Source organism: Rhineura floridana, chromosome 1, assembly GCF_030035675.1.
Source record: "Rhineura floridana isolate rRhiFlo1 chromosome 1, rRhiFlo1.hap2, whole genome shotgun sequence".
Taxonomy (NCBI): domain Eukaryota; kingdom Metazoa; phylum Chordata; class Lepidosauria; order Squamata; family Rhineuridae; genus Rhineura; species Rhineura floridana.
The window spans coordinates 321,368,760-321,389,492 of NC_084480.1; the positions used below are offsets into that span (position 1 = coordinate 321,368,760).

General features: G+C 44.4%; 1 protein-coding gene across 1 annotated transcript; it reads left to right on the forward strand.

The window, feature by feature from the left end:
* The first annotated feature begins 235 nt into the window (after positions 1 to 235).
* On the forward strand, positions 236 to 12,554 carry LOC133377700 (fucolectin-like). The gene is made up of 5 exons (XM_061612240.1): positions 236 to 342; positions 1,193 to 1,214; positions 3,151 to 3,202; positions 11,688 to 11,982; positions 12,395 to 12,554. The coding sequence occupies exons 1-5, from the start codon at positions 236 to 238 to the stop codon at positions 12,552 to 12,554; spliced, it is 636 nt and encodes a 211-aa protein (XP_061468224.1).
* Positions 12,555 to 20,733: the final 8,179 nt, after the last annotated feature.

Consider the following 20,733-nt stretch of genomic DNA (forward strand, 5'->3'; position numbering starts at 1 on the left):
AAAACACATATTTTAAAAACAATTTAAAAACAATTTTAAAATTTAAAACAATATAAAAACAATTTAAAACACATGCTAAAATGCCTGGGAGAAGAGGTATGTCCAATGGTCCCCCCAACTTACCTTGGCTCTCTGTGTTGGGACCAGCGGAGGTGACTGTTGTCCTTCTCGGTGGGTCCGCAATCACAAATTATTTTCTCAGAAGTGCCACGAAGACCTCTGTGATTTTGCCCAAATGCTGGACTGCGTCTTGGGCAGTCCTGGTTTTATCCCCTTCCTGAAGGGCGGCTCTTGCCTGGCTCAGGACAACCCAGCAGCCAATCAGAAAGATGTTGACCCCAGGTGGGCTGAGGCCATCAAGATGAGGATTTCAGGTCGTCCTTCTGACTCTTGAGTGCTTGTGTTTGTGTGGCAGCTGATCCCCCCCCCTCCGGAAAAAGCTCCATGGCAGGTGGGGCCAAATGATTTGAAATAAGAACACTTTATCATTATTCAGTATTTGAACTCAAATTATTGTTGATGTTGGCCAGGTGCCGATCACACCCAGCAAACTGCAAGGGTGGGTGCACTTCCTTGATGAAGTGGCCTCCAGACCCATGAGAATGTCACTGCCTTTGGAAAATGAAAAGGATCACACCAATAAAAAGTAAATTTAAAATTGACTAAAAAGCCTGACACATGGTGAAAGACTAAATATTCATCTGAAACAGAGAAGCAAGAGGCAGCGATGGGCATAATCCTGGATGGCTTTACAAGAACTTTAGACAAATTCACGGGGGATAAACCTATCAGCCTCTGAATGCAAAGTGTTGGAAACTGCAGGGGAGGGAGGGAAATTTGCACTAAAATGTTGAAGAATGTTGATGAAAATTTGCAAATTGCTACACAAATGTGGAGAACTGAATTAAAGATTGTAAAAACGAGAAACCGAGAAACCCAAAATTGACAGATCTTCCCATCTTCCATTAATATAAGACTTACATCAAGATTCTGGGTTGTCTTTATTCCTTTAATGGTAACCTTGAATCTGTCAATTTTTATATTCAAAACTATGTCATAAATATTGCCCAAGCCAGGAAGAGGAACCTTGAAACCATTTGGCTTCTAGCTGAGGGATTGTCAAAATAACACCACCACCCCGCCACCAAACATCTCTTTCTCGGCTTAAAGCACATCCCCCTCTTTCCCCCAGGAATCCTGGGAAGTGTGGTCTGGTAAGGGGGCTGTGAATTGTAGCTCTGTGAGGGGTAAGATATTGCCCCAACAGTGGCTTTCACCTCTAAACAGGGAAGGGATGATGTTTAAAACAAAACAAAAAAGAATCCTCTTGCATCACAAACATACTGCTGAATGAGATTCGATATTGATCTCATCGTGCCTCCTTCCCCAGGTCAGGCACAGAGCTGGATTGGACCCTGAACCAGGCTAGGAAGGAAAACACATTTACACACAATAGAGCTTTGGCCAAAGGTTCCACCCGCACGAAGCAGCCCTCAGTTCAACCGAGCAACAGCAATGGTCAGATGGACCACTTTATTTAGGAAGCGCCAACCATTTATAGACCACCAGGGCACAGTGAACAGTAAACAGATGAAAGACAGAGTCATCAAACAAAGCTGTGAACAGACGCAATGAAAAGAACAGAAGGCGCATTTTCATCCTTCCTGCCTTCCTGTCCTTCTGACAGATCCTATCTTAAAGTTGTCACCCCCTTCAAACAGACCCTTTGTGACCAGTACATTGGAAAAGAATAGACATGTTTTGTTCTTTTCAGGGTTAAATGCGTCTCTTGCAGGGAACACATCCTTTGCCTTTGCCCTAGATACAGCACGGCAGTTTCAAGAGATCCTAGATGCCAGTGCTTTACTAAGAATTAACACAAGAATTTGCACAAGCCTGAAAGGCTAGGGAGAGAGACACTTCACAACAAACATAAGCCAAGAAGGGGGTAGTTTAGATCCAGTGGGGTTGTTTCTGAGGTACTCATATTTTCCACGCCAACAATACGATGTCAACCTCACAGCAGTAAAATAAAAAAAGAGTAAAACAGCAGTTACTATTTTATAAAATACTCCAGAATCTCATCTGGACATGTAGTAACTTAATTTTTAATTATGTATCCTCTTTGTCTCAGAATCACAGGGCTCATTCACACGGTGAGTTAATGTGAGATTGGTGCTACTTGCAGCCCCGTTTAATTCGCAGGTTCACATGACGTTGTAGGTAAAGAGAAGCTAGGGGGCAGTTTTTCCCTTTAAATCCACAGTAAACCAATTGGGGATAATGTGAAAAATGAAGGAGAAACCATCTCCACTTCACAGTGTTACTCCCATGTAGGTGCCTTGCTCTGACGTTTTTTGATGAGGGGTGGATCGTCACTTTCAGATACTCCCCTTTCTCCACCCACTAAACTCTCCATGAATTCCATTGTGTTTCTGTCGGCTTAAGGAGCAACTTCTGACTGACTGCTCCAGAACTGCTGCAGCCCTCCTTTCTCCCTTTCTCCCTCAGTAAACTGCCTCCCTTCACTCTGGTCCTTCCTTCCTTCCTTCCTTCCTTCCTTCCTTCCTTCCTCCCTCCCTCCCTCCCTCCCTCCCTTCAGCCCAGTTCAAACTATTTCCACCCAAACTCCCCCGGCCTTGCAAAAGTAAAGCTGAACTACCCCCGTGACTTTCCTGCACAGCATCACCGATCTGCAAAAGGGAATGTTGTGCTGTGAAGAGTGTGGCAGCATCTGCGTCTATGTCCTGGCACGATAGAAACGGGACAGCCCAGAGTGCATAACGTGTTCAGCTGAAATCATTTTTATGACCCAGGCTTACAACTTTGGCAGTTGCACATGGAGTGCCGCTTTTCCCTTCCAGTTTGCTGCACGCCACCCCAGCGGAGGTGGAAAGGGGCAACTCTGGGGGTAGCCTGAGCTACCTCCACATCTCCCCAAAACCTACCCACCAATTACCAGCAATGTGACAGGAGGCACAGTCTCTCTCTCTCTCTCTCTCTCTCTCTCTCTCTCTCTCACACACACACACACACACACACACACACACACACACACCCTGTCTCTGACTAGCTAATTCAAAAAGGAAGAAAGGGTTTTACTAGGAATAGGAGGGGGTCTAGTCAGTGTCATGTCAATTTCATGCCCAGGCCCTCTCCAGCTTCAGCCTTGAAGATGGAACAGTCAACATTGTGTTGGAAGGTAGGAAGGTTGGAAGTGTGTGAACTTGCAAATCTATCACAATGGAAAAAGCTGCATCTTTAATCCAGAGTTTAGCTCCCATGTGAACCAGCCCATAATCTCAATCCTTAAGTATATTTTACCCAAATTTGAGTAGAGACAAATGCGAGAAATGCAGGAACCCAACATCTCCACTGGGTGGCAGCAAAGCAGGCTCCCTCGGGGAGGTGGGTGCTGATCTGGCCAGCAGGGTGGGAGGCGAGTCCCGCCAGGGCTCTTTTCAATTTATTTATTTATTTATTTAATTTAATTTAATTTATATACTGCCCTAAGCCCGAAGGCTCTCTGGGCGGTGTACAGAAAGATAAAAACAAGCACAATATATGAATACAATAAATACAATGAATCAAGAAACAAAACAACAAACAATAAAAGAACCAAACAACATCCAGAATACAAAATAATGATGAAAATGCTATTAAAACACACTTTAAAATGCCTGGGAGTATAAAAAGGTTTTCACCTGACGCCGAGAAGATAATAGCGTCGGCGCCAGGCGCACCTCATTGCGGAGGCTGTTCCACAGTTCAACCAAGGGATCCAGAGGGGATCCCGGAAATTACAGGCCAGTTAGCTTAACTTCTGTCCCTGGGAAACTGGTAGAAAGTATGATTAAAGCTAGATTAACTAAGCACATAGAAGAACAAGCCTTGCTGAAGCAGAGCCAGCATGGCTTCTGCAAGGGAAAGTCCTGTCTCAGTAACCTCTTAGAATTCTTTGAGAGTGTCAACAAGCATATAGATAGAGGTGATCCAGTGGACATAGTGTACTTAGACTTTCAAAAAGCGTTTGACAAGGTACCTCACCAAAGGCTTCTGAGGAAGCTTAGCAGTCATGGAATAAGAGGAGAGGTCCTCTTGTGGATAAGAAATTGGTTAAGAAGCAGAAAGCAGAGAGTAGGAATAAACGGACAGTTCTCCCAATGGAGGGCTGTAGAAAGTGGAGTCCCTCAAGGATCGGTATTGGGACCTGTACTTTTCAACTTGTTCATTAATGACCTAGAATTAGGAGTGAGCAGTGAAGTGGCCAAGTTTGCTGACGACACTAAATTGTTCAGGGTTGTTAAAACAAAAAGGGATTGCGAAGAGCTCCAAAAAGATCTCTCCAAACTGAGTGAATGGGTGGAAAAATGGCAAATGCAATTCAATATAAACAAGTGTAAAATTATGCATATTGGAGCAAAAAATCTGAATTTCACATATACGCTCATGGGGTCTGAACTGGCGGTGACCGACCAGGAGAGAGACCTCGGGCTTGTAGTGGCCAGCACGATGAAAATGTCGACCCAGTGTGCGGCAGCTGTGAAAAAGGCAAATTCCATGCTAGCGATAATTAGGAAAGGTATTGAAAATAAAACAGCCGATATCATAATGCCGTTGTATAAATCTATGGTGCGGCCGCATTTGGAATACTGTGTACAGTTCTGGTTGCCTCATCTCAAAAAGGATATGATAGAGTTGGAAAAGGTTCAGAAGAGGGCAACCAGAATGATCAAGGGGATGGAGCGACTCCCTTATGAGAAAAGGTTGCAGCATTTGGGGCTTTTTAGTTTAGAGAAAAGGCGGGTCAGAGGAGACATGATAGAAGTGTATAAAATTATGCATGGCATTGAGAAAGTGGATAGAGAAAAGTTCTTCTCCCTCTCTCATAATACTAGAACTCGTGGACATTCAAAGAAGCTGAATGTTGGAAGATTCAGGACAGACAAAAGGAAGTACTTCTTTAGTCAGCGCATAGTTAAACTATGGAATTTGCTCCCACAAGATGCAGTAATGGCCACCTGCTTGGACGGCTTTAAAAGAAGATTAGACAAATTCATGGAGGACAGGCCTATCAATGGCTACTAGCCGTGATGGCTGTGCTCTGCCACCCTAGTCAGAGGCAGCATGCTTCTGAAAACCAGTTGCCGGAAGCCTCAGGAGGGGAGAGTGTTCTTGCACTCGGGTCCTGCTTGCGGGCTTCCCCCAGGCACCTGGTTGGCCACTGTGAGAACAGGATGCTGGACTAGATGGGCCACTGGCCTGATCCAGCAGGCTCTTCTTAGGTTCTTATGTTCTTAATAATGAGCAGATGATGGGTTTGCGTTTGCCAAGGGAGGAGGGGCCGTAGCTGGGTGGCCTTGCGCGCAGAAGGGCCCAGGTTCAGTCCCTGACGGCATCTCCAGGTGGGCTGGGAGAGACTCTGCCTGAAATCCTGGAGAGCTGTTGCACTTCATGCAGAATCCAGAGGCTCTGAGTATTTAGAAGGGCCAGAGCTCAGGGTCAGAGCATTTGCTTGCAGAAAGTCCCAGGTTCGGCCCTCAGCATCGCCAGGTAGGACTGGGAATGGCCCCTGCCTGAAACTCTGTAGAGTGGCTGCCAGTCAGTGCAGACAGTACTGAGCTAGATGGTCTCACTCTGTATAAGCCAGTTTGCTGGGGAGGGGCCAAGTTCAGGAAACCCTGAAAGGGCCCAAACAGGCAGAAGCAGGATACGCTTTATTTAAAAATCCCCAGTGGGCGAGAGCTTTGCTGGCTGACGGTACCACTGAGATTTCCATCAGTTTGGGACGGGCTCAGAGCTCTCCTTCCACAATCCTCTAGTTCAAAGTTTTGAGCATACCATGGACTGCGAAAGACAAATAATTGGGTCATAGAACAAATTAAACCATAATGGTCACTAGAAGCTAAAATGATGAAACTGGGATTATCATTCTTTGGACACATCATGAGAAGACATGATTCACTAGAAAAGACCATAATGCTGGGAAAAACAGAAGGGAGTAGAAAAAGAGGAAGACCAAACAAGAGATGGATTGATTCCATAAAGGAAGCCACAGACCTGAACTTATAAGATCTGAACAGGGTGGTTTTTAACAGATGCTCTTGGAGGTCACCGATTCATAGGGTCGCCATAAGTCGTAATCTACTTGAGGGCACATAACAACAACAATTAGTTTCCTACATAATAAAAGCCTAATTGCTTTAAAAATAGGATTGGAGGGAAAGATTTACAACACGGACACAATCCTTTGCTATGTTTACTCAAAAGTCCCACTGATTTACAGCACAATCCTAACCATGTCTACTCAAAAGAAAATAGCCATACGGGCACCCTGGACTTCAGGAAAGCTGATTTTAATAAACTCAGAACAATTGTAAATACAGTTCCATGGCAAGCCACCCTAATGAGAAGAGGAGTCCAAGATGGGTGGGAGTTTCTAAAAAAGGAAATTCTAAAAGCGCAATGGCAAGCAATTCCAACAAGGAAAAAAGGGGGGAAACAACAGAAGAAGCCAATGTGGTTCACAAAAAGCTTAGAGATGACCTGAAAACAAAGGAGAGCACACACAGGAAGTGGAAAGAAGGCCAGACCACAAAGGAAGAGTACAGGAAGGTATCACGGAATTGCCAGGATGGTGTCAGGAAGGCTAAAGCTGAGAATGAGCTGAGGTTAACGAGGGATGCTAAATGCAACAAAAAAGCATTCTTCAGGTATGTCCATATAAAAGACAGAAAAAAGCTACTCAATGAGGATGGCAACATGATAACAGATGACAAAGAAAAGGCAGAAGTGCTCAATTCCTACTTTGGCTCAGTCTTCTCCCAAAATAGGGTCTATGACCCTCCCAGGAAACATGAAGCAGAAGGGGCAGGATTGGAGCTTGAGATTGATAGACAAATGGTCAAGGAATACCTAATCACTTTGAACGAGTTCAAATCAGCAGTGCCCGATAAACTGCATCCTGGAGTATTGAAGGAACTGGCTGAAGAACTCTCAGATCCGCTGTCTACTATCTGCGAAATCATGGAGGACTGGTGAAGTGCCGGATGACTGGAGGAGAGCTAATGTTGTCCCTATCTTCAAAAAGTGCAAACCGGTGAACTACAGACCACTTAGCCTAACACCAGTCCCTGGAAAAACTCTGGAGCAAATTATAAAGCAGTCAATCTGTAAGCACCTTGAAAACAATGCAGTGATTAATAGGAGCCAACATGGATTTATGAAGAACAAATCCTGCCAAACTAATCTCATCTCATTTTTTGATTGGGTAACCTCCCTTGTAGTCTGTGAGAATGCTGTAGACATAATATATCTCAACTTCAGCAAAGCTTTTGACAAAGTGCCTCATGATATTCTGATTAGCAAGGTAGCTAAATGTGGGCTGGATGAAACAACTATCAGATGGATCCACAGTTGGCTCCAGAATCATACTCAGTGCTTATCAATGGTTCCTTCTCAAACTGGGCGGAAGTAACGAGTGGGGTACCACAGGGCTCGGTCCTGGGCCCAGTGCTGTTCAACATTTTTATTAACGACTTGGATGAGGAGGTACAAAGCATGCTTATCAAATTTGCAGATGATACAAAGTTGGGGGGCATAGCTAATACCGTGGAAGACAGAAACAAAATTCAAAGGGACCTTGATAGGCTGGAGCATTGGGCTAAAAACAACAGAATGAAATTCAACAGGGATAAATGCAAAGTTCTATACTTAGGAAAAAGAAACGAAATGCACAGTTATAAGATGGGGGATACTTGGCTCAGCAGTACGACATGTGAGAAGGATCTTGGAATTGTCGTTGTTCACAAGCTGAATATGAGCCAACAGTGTGATGTGGCTGCAAAAAAGGCAAATGCTATATTAGGCTGCATTAACAGAAGTATAGTTTCCAAATCAGATGAAGTACTAGTTCCCCTCTATTCAACACTGGTTAGGCCTCATCTTGAATACTGCGTTCAGTTCTCGTCTCCGCATTTCAAGAAGGATGCAGACAAACTGGAACGGGTTCAGAGGAGGGCAACAAAGATCATCAGGGGACTGGAAACAAAGTTCTATGAGGACAGACTGAAAGAACTGGGCATGTTTAGCCTGGAGAAGAGAAGACTGAGGGGATATATGATAGCACTCAAGTACATGAAAGGTTGTCACATAGAGGAGGGCCGGGATCTCTTCTCGATCGTCCCAGAGTGCAGGACACGGAATAATGGGCTCAAATTGCAGGAAGCCAGATTTCGACTGGACATCAGGAAAACGTCCGAGCTGTTAGAGCCATTCGACAATGGAACCAATGACCTTGAGAGGTAATGGGCTCTCCGACACTGGAGGCCTTCAAGAGGCAGCTGGACAGCCATCTGTCGGGAATGCTTTGATTTGGATTCCTGCCTTGAGCAGGGGGTTGGACTCAATGGCCTTATAGGCCCCTTCCAACTCTACGATTCTATGATTCTATAAGTCCTATTGAATTCAATGGTGTTTACTCCCAGTATGTGGAATTAGCCTTGCAGCATTACTTCCAGATGAGTGGATATAAGATGAAAGCTTCATATTGGGAAGGTTTTCAAAACAGGCTATGAATTAGACAAATGAACTGCCTTCTTCAACAGCCCGGTAAATTTTAAACTTATTTGACTCCTTATAATTGGAATCAATCCATCTCTTATTTGGCCTTCCTCTTTTTCCACCCCCTTCTAGCGTTTTCCCATTATGTGTCCAAAGTATGATAAGCTCAGTTTCATCATTTTAGCTTCTAATGATAGTTCTGGTTTAATTTGTTCTATGACCCAATTATTTGTCTTTTTCACAATCCATGGTAAGCGCAAAGCTCTCCTCCAGCACCACATTTCAAATGAGTTGATTTTTCTCTTATCCGCTTTTTTCACTGTCCAACTTTCACATCCATACACAGAGATCGGGAATGCCATGGTCTGAATGATCCTGACTTTAGTGTTCAGTGATACATCTTTGCATTTGAGGACCTTTTCTAGTTCTCTCACAGGTGCCCTCCCCAGTCCTAGCCTTCTTCTGATTTCTTGACTATTGTCTCCAGTTTGGTCAATGACTGTGCCGAGGTTTTAATAGTCCTTGACAAGTTCAATGTCCTCATTGTCAACTGTAAAGTTACATAAATCTTCTGTTGTCATTACTTTAGTCTTTTTGATGTTCAACTGTAGTCCTGGTTTTGTGCTTTCCTCTTTAACTTTCATCAGCATTTGTTTCACATCATTACTCATTTCTGCTAGTAGTATGGTATCGTATATTTTAAATTATTGATATTTCTCCCACCAATTTTCACACCTCCTTCATCTTGGTCCAATCCTGCTTTCCGTATGATATGGTCTGCATATAGTTTAAACAAATAGGGTGATAAAATACAACCCTGTCTCACACCCTTTCCGATGGGGAACCAATTGGTTTCTCCATATTCTGTCCTTACAGTAGCCTCTTGTGCAGAGTATAGGGTGTGCATCAGGACAATCAGATGCTATGGCACTCCCATTTCTTTTAATGCATTCCATAGCCTTTCATGATCTACACAGTCAAAGGCTTTGCTGTGTCTATAAAGCACAGGGTGATTTTCTTCTGAAATTCCTTGCTCCTTTCCATTATCCAACATATGTTTGCAATATGATCTCTGGTGGCTCTTCCCTTTCTAAATCCAGCTTGGACGTCTGACATTTCTCGCTCTATATATGGTAAGAGCCTTTGTTGTAGAATCTTGAGCATTACTTTACTTGCATGGGATGTTAAGGCAATAGTTGGATAATAACTGCATTCCCTGGGTTCCCCTTTATTTGGAATTGGGATATATATTGAACGCTTTCAGTCTGTGGGCCATTGTTTTCTTTTCCATATTTCTTGACAGATTTTTGTCAAAATTTGGACAGATTCAGGGATGTTGAATAATCAACAGGGAAACACACTGACTGACCGAGGTGAAAGAAAAGGAAGATGGAAGCAATACACTGAAGAACTCTATAAAAGAGATGCCAGGATGACAGATTCATTCATGGAGGAACCGTATGATGAAGAACCAGAAATTTCTGCTCTTAAAATACTTGGAAGCTGCCCTTAAAATACTTGGAAGAAACAAATAACCAGGAACAGATGGCATACCAGTAGAGTTGCTACAAGTTACTGAGACTGAATCTGTCCAAATTTATCCCCCGTGAATTTGTCTAAAGTTCTTGTAAAGCCATCCAGGATTATGCCCATCGCTGCCTCTTGCTTCTCTGTTTCAGATGAATATTTAGTCTTTCACCATGTGTCAGTCTTTTTAGTCAACTTTAATTTTACTTTCTTATTGGTGTGATCCTTTTCATTTTCCAAAGGCAGTGACATTCTCATGGGTCTGGAGGCCACTTCATCAAGGAAGTGCACCCACCCTTGGAGGTTGCTGGGTGTGATCGGCACCTGGCCAACATCAACAATAATAATAATGGTGCTCTCTGGTATAGTTGATGGGCTGTATGAAAAAGCACGCCCACTATGTGTGTAAATTTTATTCATTTATTTAAAAGTATTTATATACCACGTAACATATATTCTAAAAAAAACAAATAACATATCACTAAAACAAAAACACAACTCAAAAAACAGTAAAACAGCACTATAAAAACGTATAAATGCACATGAAACAAATTCAGAGGATTCAAACGCATAAAACTAGGTTCAGTCTTAGGGTCTGGGAAAGCCTGGGCAAAAAGATGGGAGTCCTTGCAAGCCATCTGAAGCAACTGCTGCTTGCTGCGTTGCAACCTATGGCCGAAGGGAGGGCATTCCACAAAGCAGAAAATGCCTGTTTTGGGGGTCATTGCCCTCTGATATTCTGTAGGGTGTGGAGCCAAGAGTAAAGTTTCCCTAGACGATCAAAATGATCTTACAGTCCTGTACAGGGGCAAGAGGTCTTTCAGGTAACCTGGTCCTTAGTTGTTCATATGTCAACAACAAGACTTTGAATATGGTCCAGTAGTTGATTGGCAGCTAGTGTAGTTCCCTCAGCACAGGTGCAATATGTGGACATCCAAGTACTCCACTCAGCAATCTGACTGCAGCATTCTGCACCAGCTGCAGGTTCCAGATCAATCCCGAGGGAAGCCCCACCTGGAGCGCATTACAGTAGTCCAGTTGTGAGGTTACCAACACATGAAGCACAGTGGCCAAGCTATCACTGGCCAGGAAAAGGCATGCATCGTATCAACCTAAGTTGATAACAGACACTCCTTGCCACAGAGGTCAACTGAGCCTCGAGTGAGAAAGATAGATCTAGGAGCATTCCCAAACTATGCACCTGTGCCTCCAGAAAGAGTACAGCCCCTTCCAGAACTGGTAAACTCCCCACCCCCGGAACTGGGAACAGTTCACCCACAAAGCCTCTGCCTTAATGTTTCTTGGCCCTGTTGTTTCTCATCTGTAGTGCTATTGCTAGTTTTTTGTATTAAAAGAAATTTAAATTTCAGAATAATGATGAGCATGCTGTTGTGCTTGTGTCCAGCGGACTTCCTTAAGTATTTGTCTGGGTACTATGAGGCCCTGAGCTCCTTCAGGAGGAAGGGTGGGATATTCAATCAATCAATCAATCAATCAATCAGAACAGGATGCTCGCCTAGATGGGCCTTTGGCCTGATGCAGGAACCAGGATCTTCTGATATCCTTAATTCTCCTCTCCATCTTGCCATGTCTCTCAGCTCACAATTTGGCCAAGGATCGCCCAGGCTTTCAGTCCTCCCTCTACCCACATCCGATTGTTGGAGCAGCGAGCAAAGCCGTGGATGGGAACTGTGGAGGGGACTGGTTTAAAGATGGCAGCTGCACCCACACTGGGTTTGAAATGGAGCCCTGGTGGTACGTGGACTTGGGCGACCAGTACGCCATCTCCGCTGTGGTGGTGAAAAACCGGGGGGACTGCTGTGGTGAACGACTCCAGGGAGCCCAGATCCGCGTAGGAGACTCCGTGGCTGACCATGGCAAGTCCAGCCCCCTGTAAGTTCCCACCTCACTCCCCGTAACAAAATATCCCAGGATACCAGTTCAAGATCACTTGATGTATTACTGACCCCTTTCTGTATTCATAATAGGGGAGGGGGTGAGCAGTCAAAAGGGGGGGGCTCTGGCCCCTTTTCAAGGCATGCTTCTGGGTGGAATAGTGACTGTGATCCATATTAGGGCTGAGATGGAACCAGTGGGTGATAGTTATAGCAGAATGATTAATCTCATCTACAATAATTAGATAGAAGCGTTACTGCATGAAGCTCCAGGGACGCCAGCATTGCAGGGGTAGCGGAGATCAGGCACCACGTCCCCTTACTGGTATGTTTAGGAATGCATTCACCCAGGATTTAGAGTGGGGATTCTGAGTCCCATCCTACAGCTGACCCTCTTTCTCCCCCTGCAGTTCTGGGACCATCACAGACACCAGACTTGGCTCTGTCAGCACCTTGTACTGCAACTGGCTCAAAGGCCGCTATGTGAGCATCAGGATCCCTGGATGGGCAGAATTCCTTCACGTGTGCGAGGTGGAGGTCTACGGCACCAAGCCGGAAGACACGTGTTAGGGATCACTGGCTGTGTGGGTTTGTGGGTGCGTAAGGGTGGTTAAATTGATTTTGCCTCTCCAATAAACGTCCTTTTAGGAGACTTCTTTTGCCTTTCCAATTTACTTGTCAGGCCCCCAAACCAAGAGGGTCTGTGATTTTGCCTATGCCAGAGACCTGGACGTGTAGTATCAATAGCTCAAATGCATTATTATTTATTTGTATATACCAGTCACCTCGCTATGTATATTCCCTAAGTGATGTAAGATAATAAATTAAAATTAAGAAGACTTTAAACAAAAATAATCCGAATTCACATTGAAAGGCAAACCTGTAGAAAAGAATAAGACAATGTCAAATTCAGTGCAGCAACTCAGGTGGCAAAAGCCACCATGAAAACTTAAAAACCAACCGACTCCCGTTGAATAGGAGAGATAAAGTTCTAGGCCTCACTGACAAATTAAAAACTGAGAAATGGCATCCAAATGGCAGTTCTTAAGCAAGTAAGATGTGAAACTGTTGGTCATCTAAGAACAAAAATATGTAACTTGTTCCTAAAATCAGCCTCCGTTGCCAAGGACTGGAAAGTGGTCAATGTAACAACCCCTTTTGTAAAAAGGGCTCCAGGAGAGTTCTGGGAAATTATAGGCTGGTGATCTTAATATCTGTTCTGGGAAAACAGGTGGAAAGCATTATTAAAGACAGAATTACCAAGCATGTAGAAGAACCAGTCTTGCTGAAACAAAGCCAGCATGGCTTTTGCAAGGGTAAGTCCTGTCTCACTAACATAATAGGGCTCATCTACACGGTGGTTTACTGTATGTTTGGTGCTCCTCACACCTTCTTTAAATTTGCATAGTTCACATGACGTTTCCGCCAAACAGAAGCAATCACAGTTTCCCTCCTGTAAATCCGTCCTAACCCAACCCTCTGATAACACAAAAAGGGAAGGAAAAAATGTCTTCACTCTGTATCTCTAGTGCATGCAGACACCTTGCTCCGATGCTTTTAGGTGGGTGTGTCAATCATTCCCCTTACCACACCCACTCTCTCCTCCTCCCTTCATTCATTTTTTTTCCTGTAGCCTGACACGCAACTTCTGACTACTCTCTCTGGTTCTGCTAGCCTTTTTTATCTTGCTGCAAACGGTGCCTTATTTTTCTTTTCCCTCTAACTTGTGTTATAGCATAATGCTGCTCAAAAAAAGATTTGTATTTCAGCTGTATTGTACCAGTGAAAACACAAATAATTGCACTTCGAGGTTGTTGTTTTTTAAATGAAACTTACTGGTAGAACAAACTGAGCATGCTCAGTTGCCAAGTAACTAGAAGGAGTGGACCCAGCCTTCCAGAGGGTGGGAAGTACTATCTGAGGGGAGGGGACAACAACAGGGCGAATTCATCCCATCAAGCACTGCCCACTGTGGTGGGTAGGAAACATTGAGCTACAGTTCAATTGAAGGGGCTCCTGGGTGGACAAACGTGGACAAAAGCACAGATGGAAAAATTGGAGCTGTGCAACCCACAGGCACAATAACACTCTAGGAACAAATGGACAGTTCCCTGAATGATGTAGGAAGGATAGGTGTTGGGATTTGTGCTTTTAAACTTATTGATAAATTAACAAGTTAGGGTTCAGCTGTGAGGTAGCCAAGTTTGCTAATTACGCTGAATTTTTCAACGTGTATGAACCAAAAAGGGATTGCAAGCAGCTCCACAAGGATCTCTGCAAACTGGCGAATGGGCAGTAAAATGGCACATGCACTTCACTGAAAACAAGTGTAGAGTGATGCATGTCAGGGCAAAACATTTTAATTTCGCACATTCATTCACTGGCGATCACTCATGGCTGAGTAAGAATGTCTTCCAAGATAAGTCTTTAACAGTGGGTCCGTAAGTGACTGTGGAGACCAATTCTGGATCCACACAGCCTCCCACATTGAGGACATAGGTTTCCAGATGGAAGATGGTCGTGATGAGGATTTGTTTGACATGCCTTCCGCTTAGCTTGTTTGTCCCATTCACCTTGTATTCATGCTTCTTCAAAGTCCACAGCACCTTTGATAATAGCCGACCTCCATTTGGGACGTTCACGGGCCAAGACTTCCCAGTTCTCAATGTTCTTGTCACATTTTTTTAGATTCACTTTAAGAACATCTTTAAACCTCTTTTGCTGTCCACCAATATTCCGTTTTCCATCCTTAAATTGGGAGTAAAGTAGCTGCTTTGGAAGACGGTGATCAGGCACTCGAACAACATGGCCTGTCCAGCGAAGTTGATGTTGGAGTGTAATGAAATTAGGCATATATAGTTTGGGAATTGTAGTATGTAGTGTTAATTTGACACGGTACAGAATGTGTTAACTTGAGATAGCATAGAAGCAGAAAAACAAAATTCCTAAGGTGCCTGTGGATGCTAAATGTTCAGTTGGTGTTTGATACTTGAACGCTAGTTTACCCATCCCATGTAACAAGATACTGTTCAAGTAGATAATGGCTCACTGGAATGTATCATGTCAGGAGGGGGAGGTAGGGACAGCACGAATGAACGATCAAGGCCAGGATGCTAGCTAGATGCAAGACAATAGAGAAGTTTGGAAAGTAACTAACAAAGATGGGAGGGGCTGTGTGAGGAGGACTTGAGAGCATATATCACTTGTACCTTTGTAACTATGCTTTAGACTGGTTTTCAGGCACGAGCCGGATACCTAGTCTCTCTTTTGCAAAAGATATTGGTAATCAATAAAGGTTTTGACTTATCTCTTGGTCTCCCATCTGGTGTGTATTTTTGGAGCTTCCTCCAGATGTAAAGAACCATTTTTTGGTGTAACAGGAGGATCATTGTTTCAACACTGGTGGTCTTTGCTTCTTCCAATACACTAACATTAGTCTGTCTGTCTTCCCAAGTAATTTGCAGAATTTTCCGGAGGCAGCGTTGGTGGAATCTTTCAAGACGTTGGGAGTGGCGTTTATAAATGTTCCATGTTTCACAGGCATACAGTAAGGTCAGTAGTACCATGGCTTTGTAAATAAGCATTTTGGTCTCCCTGCGAATGTCTCGATCCTCGAACGCTCTACACTTCATTCGGGAGAACGTGGCACTCGCAGAACTCAGATGATGTTGAATGTCAGCATTGATGTCAGCTTTTACAGAGAGATGGCTGCCAAGATAGGGGAAGTGATCAACGTTCTCCAGTGTCACACTGATGGTGCTACAGAGGGACTAGTTCGCACCTGTTGATGAAGCACTTTGGTTTTTTTAATATTAAGTGAGAGCCCAAGTTTTCTATATGCTTCTGCAAAGACATTTAGGATAGTTTGAAGATCTTTCTCTGAATGTGCAAAGACTACATTATATCATCGGCATATTGAAGTTCTACGACAGAGGTTGTTATTACCTTACTTTTTGCTTTCAGCCTACTGAGATTAAAAAACTTTCCATCTGTTCGATATATGATTTCCACACCAGTAGGAAGGTTCCCTTCAATAAGGTGTAGAATCATAGCAATGAAGATAGCAAATAAGGTAGGAGCAATGACACATCCCTGTTTTACGCCTGATCCGACTCTGAATGGATCACTCTGAAAGCCATTGCTATCCAAAATTGTTGCTGTCATGTTGTCATGAAGGAGTCGCAAAATATTCACAAATTTACCAGGGCATCCACTTTTCAGAAGGATGGTCAGTTCGATTCACAGTGTCAAAGGCCTTAGTCAGATTAATAAACGGCATATATAAAGGTTGATTCTGCTCCCGGCATTTTTCTTGAAGCTGTCATGCAGTGAAGATCATGTCCACTGTCCCCCTGGAAGGGTGGAAACCATTTTGAGATTCGGGGAGGACATCGTTTGAGATCGGCATGAGGTGATTTGTGAGGATCCTTGCAAGGATTTTACCTGTGGTAGCAAGAAGAGGGATACCTCGATAGCTCCCACAATCTGTTCTATCACCCTTCTTAAAAAGGGTGATAATTATGGCATCCCTAAAGTCTTCTGGGATCTCCTCCCTCATCCAGGTTTTTTTGATGAGGTTATGTTGTTGTGTAAGTTCAGGCCCACCTTCTTTAAAGACTCCAGCAGGAATCCCATCAGATCCACCAGCTTTGTTATTCTTCATGTGATTAATGGCTTTACTGACTTCATCCAAATTAGGGGATGCTGCAAGGTTATCTCTAGTTTGTTGTTGTGGAATTTGCAAGAAGACCTCACCAGCAACGACAGAGTTACGATTAAGGAGGTCGTGGTAATGCTCTTTCCAGCGCAGCGCAATAGACTCTTTATTCTTAAGAAGTTTGCTACCATCCACAGAACGTAAGGGATTTGTACAGTAATTTGTTGGTCCATAGATGGCCTTTGTGGCGTTAAAAAAGCCCAGTGCATCGTGAGCATCTGCAAAGTGCGGGATTTCTTGAGCTTTCTTTATCCACCAGGCGTTCTTAAGTTCTCTAGTTCTTCTTTGGACCTCAGCCTTTGCACTGGCATAGATTTTTTTCTTAGCAGCACAGTTAATGTCTTTCTGCCATATCTGGAAGGCTTTCCTTTTGTCAATGATATGTTCAATCTCACTATCATTGTCATCAAACCAATCCTGATGTTTCTTAGTTTGGTATTCAATAGTTTGTTCACATGCTGCAATAATGGATGTCTTCAGTTTAATCCAATGTTCCTCGACATTTTCAGGGAGTTAACTTCAGTAGATGTTTCTTGAGAGTTGTTTGAAAGCAGGCTCACTTAATAGGATCCTGAAGGGCATGGATGTTCATTTTACGCCTTGGTTTTCTTCCTTGGAGCCTACGTTGAGGAACAATATTAATGGCCATAGTGGATCAAATTAATCGGTGATCTGTCCAGCAGTTATCAGCACTAGTCATGGCCCTAGTGAGGATTACATCATGATGATCTCTGGCACGGACAATTACGTAATCCAGGAGATGCCAGTGTTTTGACCGAGGGTGCTTCCATGATGTTTTAAATTTATTTTTCTGGTGAAAGAGTGTGTTTGTAATGACAAGATTATGCTCTGCACATTTAGTCAGAAATAGAATGCCATTCAGGTTGCTATTGCAAATTACTTCTTTCCCAATGGTTTCTGGCCATAAATCGAAATCATGCCCAACTCTTGCATTGAAATCACCCAAGAGGATAATCTTATCCTCCTTAGGTATTTCTGATAAGATGGTGTCCAGCTGGGTATAAAAATTTTCCTTGATGTCTTCATCAGCATCTAATGTTGGTGCATAAACACTTAGAATAGTTGCCTGCTGGTTTTTGGTGAGTTTTAATCGGAGAGTTGAGAGTCGTTCATTAATGCCAGTAGGAACTTCTGAGAAGAGCTTCACAAGATCACTTTTAATAGCAAAGCCTACTCCATGTATTCGTCGTTCTTGTTCAAGCAGTCCTTTCCAGAAGAAGATGTAACCTACTTTTTCTTCTTTCAATTGTCCCTCTCCTGCTCTTTGAGTTTCTTGGATCATAGAATCATAGAATTGTAGAGTTGGAAGGGGCCTATAAGGCCATTGAGTCCAACCCCCTGCTCAAGGCAGGAATCCAAATCAAAGCATTCCCAACAGATGGCTGTCCAGCTGCCTCTTGAAGGCCTCCAGTGTCAGAGAGCCCACCACCTCTCTAGGTCATTGGTTCCATTGTCACATGGCTCTAACAGTTAGGAAGTTTTTCCTGATGTCCAGTTGAAATCTGGCTTCCTCAACTTGAGCCCATTATTCCGTGTCCTGCACTCTGGGACGATCGAGTGCTGCTATGTCAATATTAAAACGTCTCAACTCCCTTGCAATGATGGCAGTCCTGCGTTCAGGACGTTCACTATCTGTATTGTCCAGCAATGTCCGTATATTCCATGTTCCAAAACTGAATTGTCTTTTGCGACCGCTAAGTGGTGACGCCACTGGATGCGGTAATCCAGTCAGGGAGAGAGATGAGGCAGACTATGTTTAGGGCCCCTTTTCTAGCCCCCTCCCCATAGGGGGGGAGCAGAGTGAATCTTGAATAGGACTGCTCAGTCATGGATATAGCTGCTGAACTACTCAACTGCCTCGGTCCTTGAGCAACGATGACTGAGTCTGTATCCGCCGCCCATGTGCCGGTCCATGACTAGGGGCTTCTGGATTTCACAGTCCTGCCCCCATCGCCATTCGCCGATCGCCATGGGACTTTTGGTTTGGTCTGGTTGGAAGATGCCTGTGCGTGAATTTGCTTTATGTGGGGAGATCGGCGCACAATGATCAACACACAGTCTTGACAGAAAAAGGCTTTGATCCAATGGCATGGATACCACGACAATTGGGAGTCTTTTATCTGCTGTAGCCTTCATCCGCCTTCACAGCTGTTGTAACATACGCATTGCTTTCCTCCTCCTGTTCTGCCATTGAGGACTTTCTTGGATCGTTCTTTGTCTGGTTACTCTCCCTTGACCTTACCACCATGGGTGACCCTGCTGGGAGTACATGACTCCCGACGGCATTGCTCACAGGGTTCACTCAAGCCCACTCACCACTGCAAGGTGACGATCCAGCGAGGGGATTTTGCACGTACGCCCAAGGGGTCTGGACTGATGGTGACTGAGTGGAAACAAGACCTTGGAGTTAGAGAGGAGAGCTCGAGGAAGATGCCAGCCTGGTTGGTGGCAGCTGTGAAGAAAAAGGCAAAGTCCAGGGATCAGTAAGAAAGGGATCAGTGAGAAAGGGACTGGAAATAAAACTGCCGATGTCCTCGTGCCGTTCTACAAATCTATGATGCGGATGCATTTGGTGTACTGTGCACCGTTCTGGTCATCTCGCTCAAAAAGGGTCTTGTAGGGTTTCTGAAAAAGTTCAGAAAACGGCAACCAGAAGGATCGAGCAGATGGAGCCACTCCTGTCTGAGGTAAGGCAATGTTTAGGGCCTTTTAGTTTAGGAAAAAAAGGATGGTAGAGGTGTATAAGATTATGCACTTGGTGGAGAAAGTGGATAGAGCCGCAGGGGGAACCTCTGGGCTGTGGACTGAATTAGGCCCAGCCAGGGTCCTAATTTGGCTTACAAGGAGCCTGTGTTTTTTTTTTAACATTTTTCTAGGCAAGTGCTGGCTCTGTGATGTTTAGTGTGTGTGTGTGTGTGTGTGTGTGTGTCTGTGTCTGTGTGTCTGTGTGTCTGTGTAGACAGAGACAGACCAATGTAACAATTACTTTCATTGCACTTTTGTTGGGATCCCGTGCTGTTTTCTCCTGCTGAATTGAGGATTCTGAAATGTGTTTCAATATACTTTAATTCAGGGACGGGGAGTCTGTGGTCCTCCAGGTGTGGTTCGACTCCCAGCATCCCTCACTGTTGGGCGTTTAGGCTGGGGCTGATGGGAACTGGAGTCCAACTACATCTGGGGGCCAAAGGTCCTCCTCCCTCTCTGAATTCCCTGTTCACCCTCTTAGGCTTTTACATTTGTGGTCTTACTTCTTCTGTAAGGTGCTTTGGGCCTCAAATGTCTGACAGAAAAGCAGGGCACAAAAATCAAATGAAGGAATGATGTCCTGAGCTGCCCCAGGTAAGGCAGTCCCAGCAGGAATATCAAAACCCTTCAGAGCCCACAGCCGGGGCCAGACTGTTGCCGCCGCTGCATCCAGGATCCAGGTGGGCACGGCTGGGGTCGATCTGCCCCACTGGGCTCATCTGCCCTGGTCTGCATCATCCATGCCAGGCTGGTGCCCTCATCCATGATGAAGGCGTGAGAAACCGATGCATTCTTTATTAGGAACTGAGATGGCATTCAGCGCGGACAGCTCCCCAAGATGCGGCTTTGAGGTGCCATGAGAGCATGGGTTGCTCAGTAATTCCTTCTTCTGTGCTGCCGAGGGGACTTTATTTATTTATTTTATTTATTTTATTAGATTTATTAGTCGCCCATCTGGCTGGTTGTCCAGCCACACTGGGCGACGTACTGAATAAAAACATACAAATACATTAAAACATTAAAATTTAAAACCATAACAGTAAGAAACCTAACCCACCCGAAAAGCCTGCCTGAAGAGCCAGGTCTTCAAGGCCCGGCAGAAGCTCACCATAGCGGGGGCGTGATGGAGATCATTTGGGAGGGAATTCCACAGAGTGGGAGCCACAATGGAAAAAGGCCTCTCCCTAGTCCTCACCAGTCTAGCAGTTTTAACTGGTGGGATAGAGAGGAGGCCTTTTGAGGCTGATCTTGTTGCATGGCATCCTT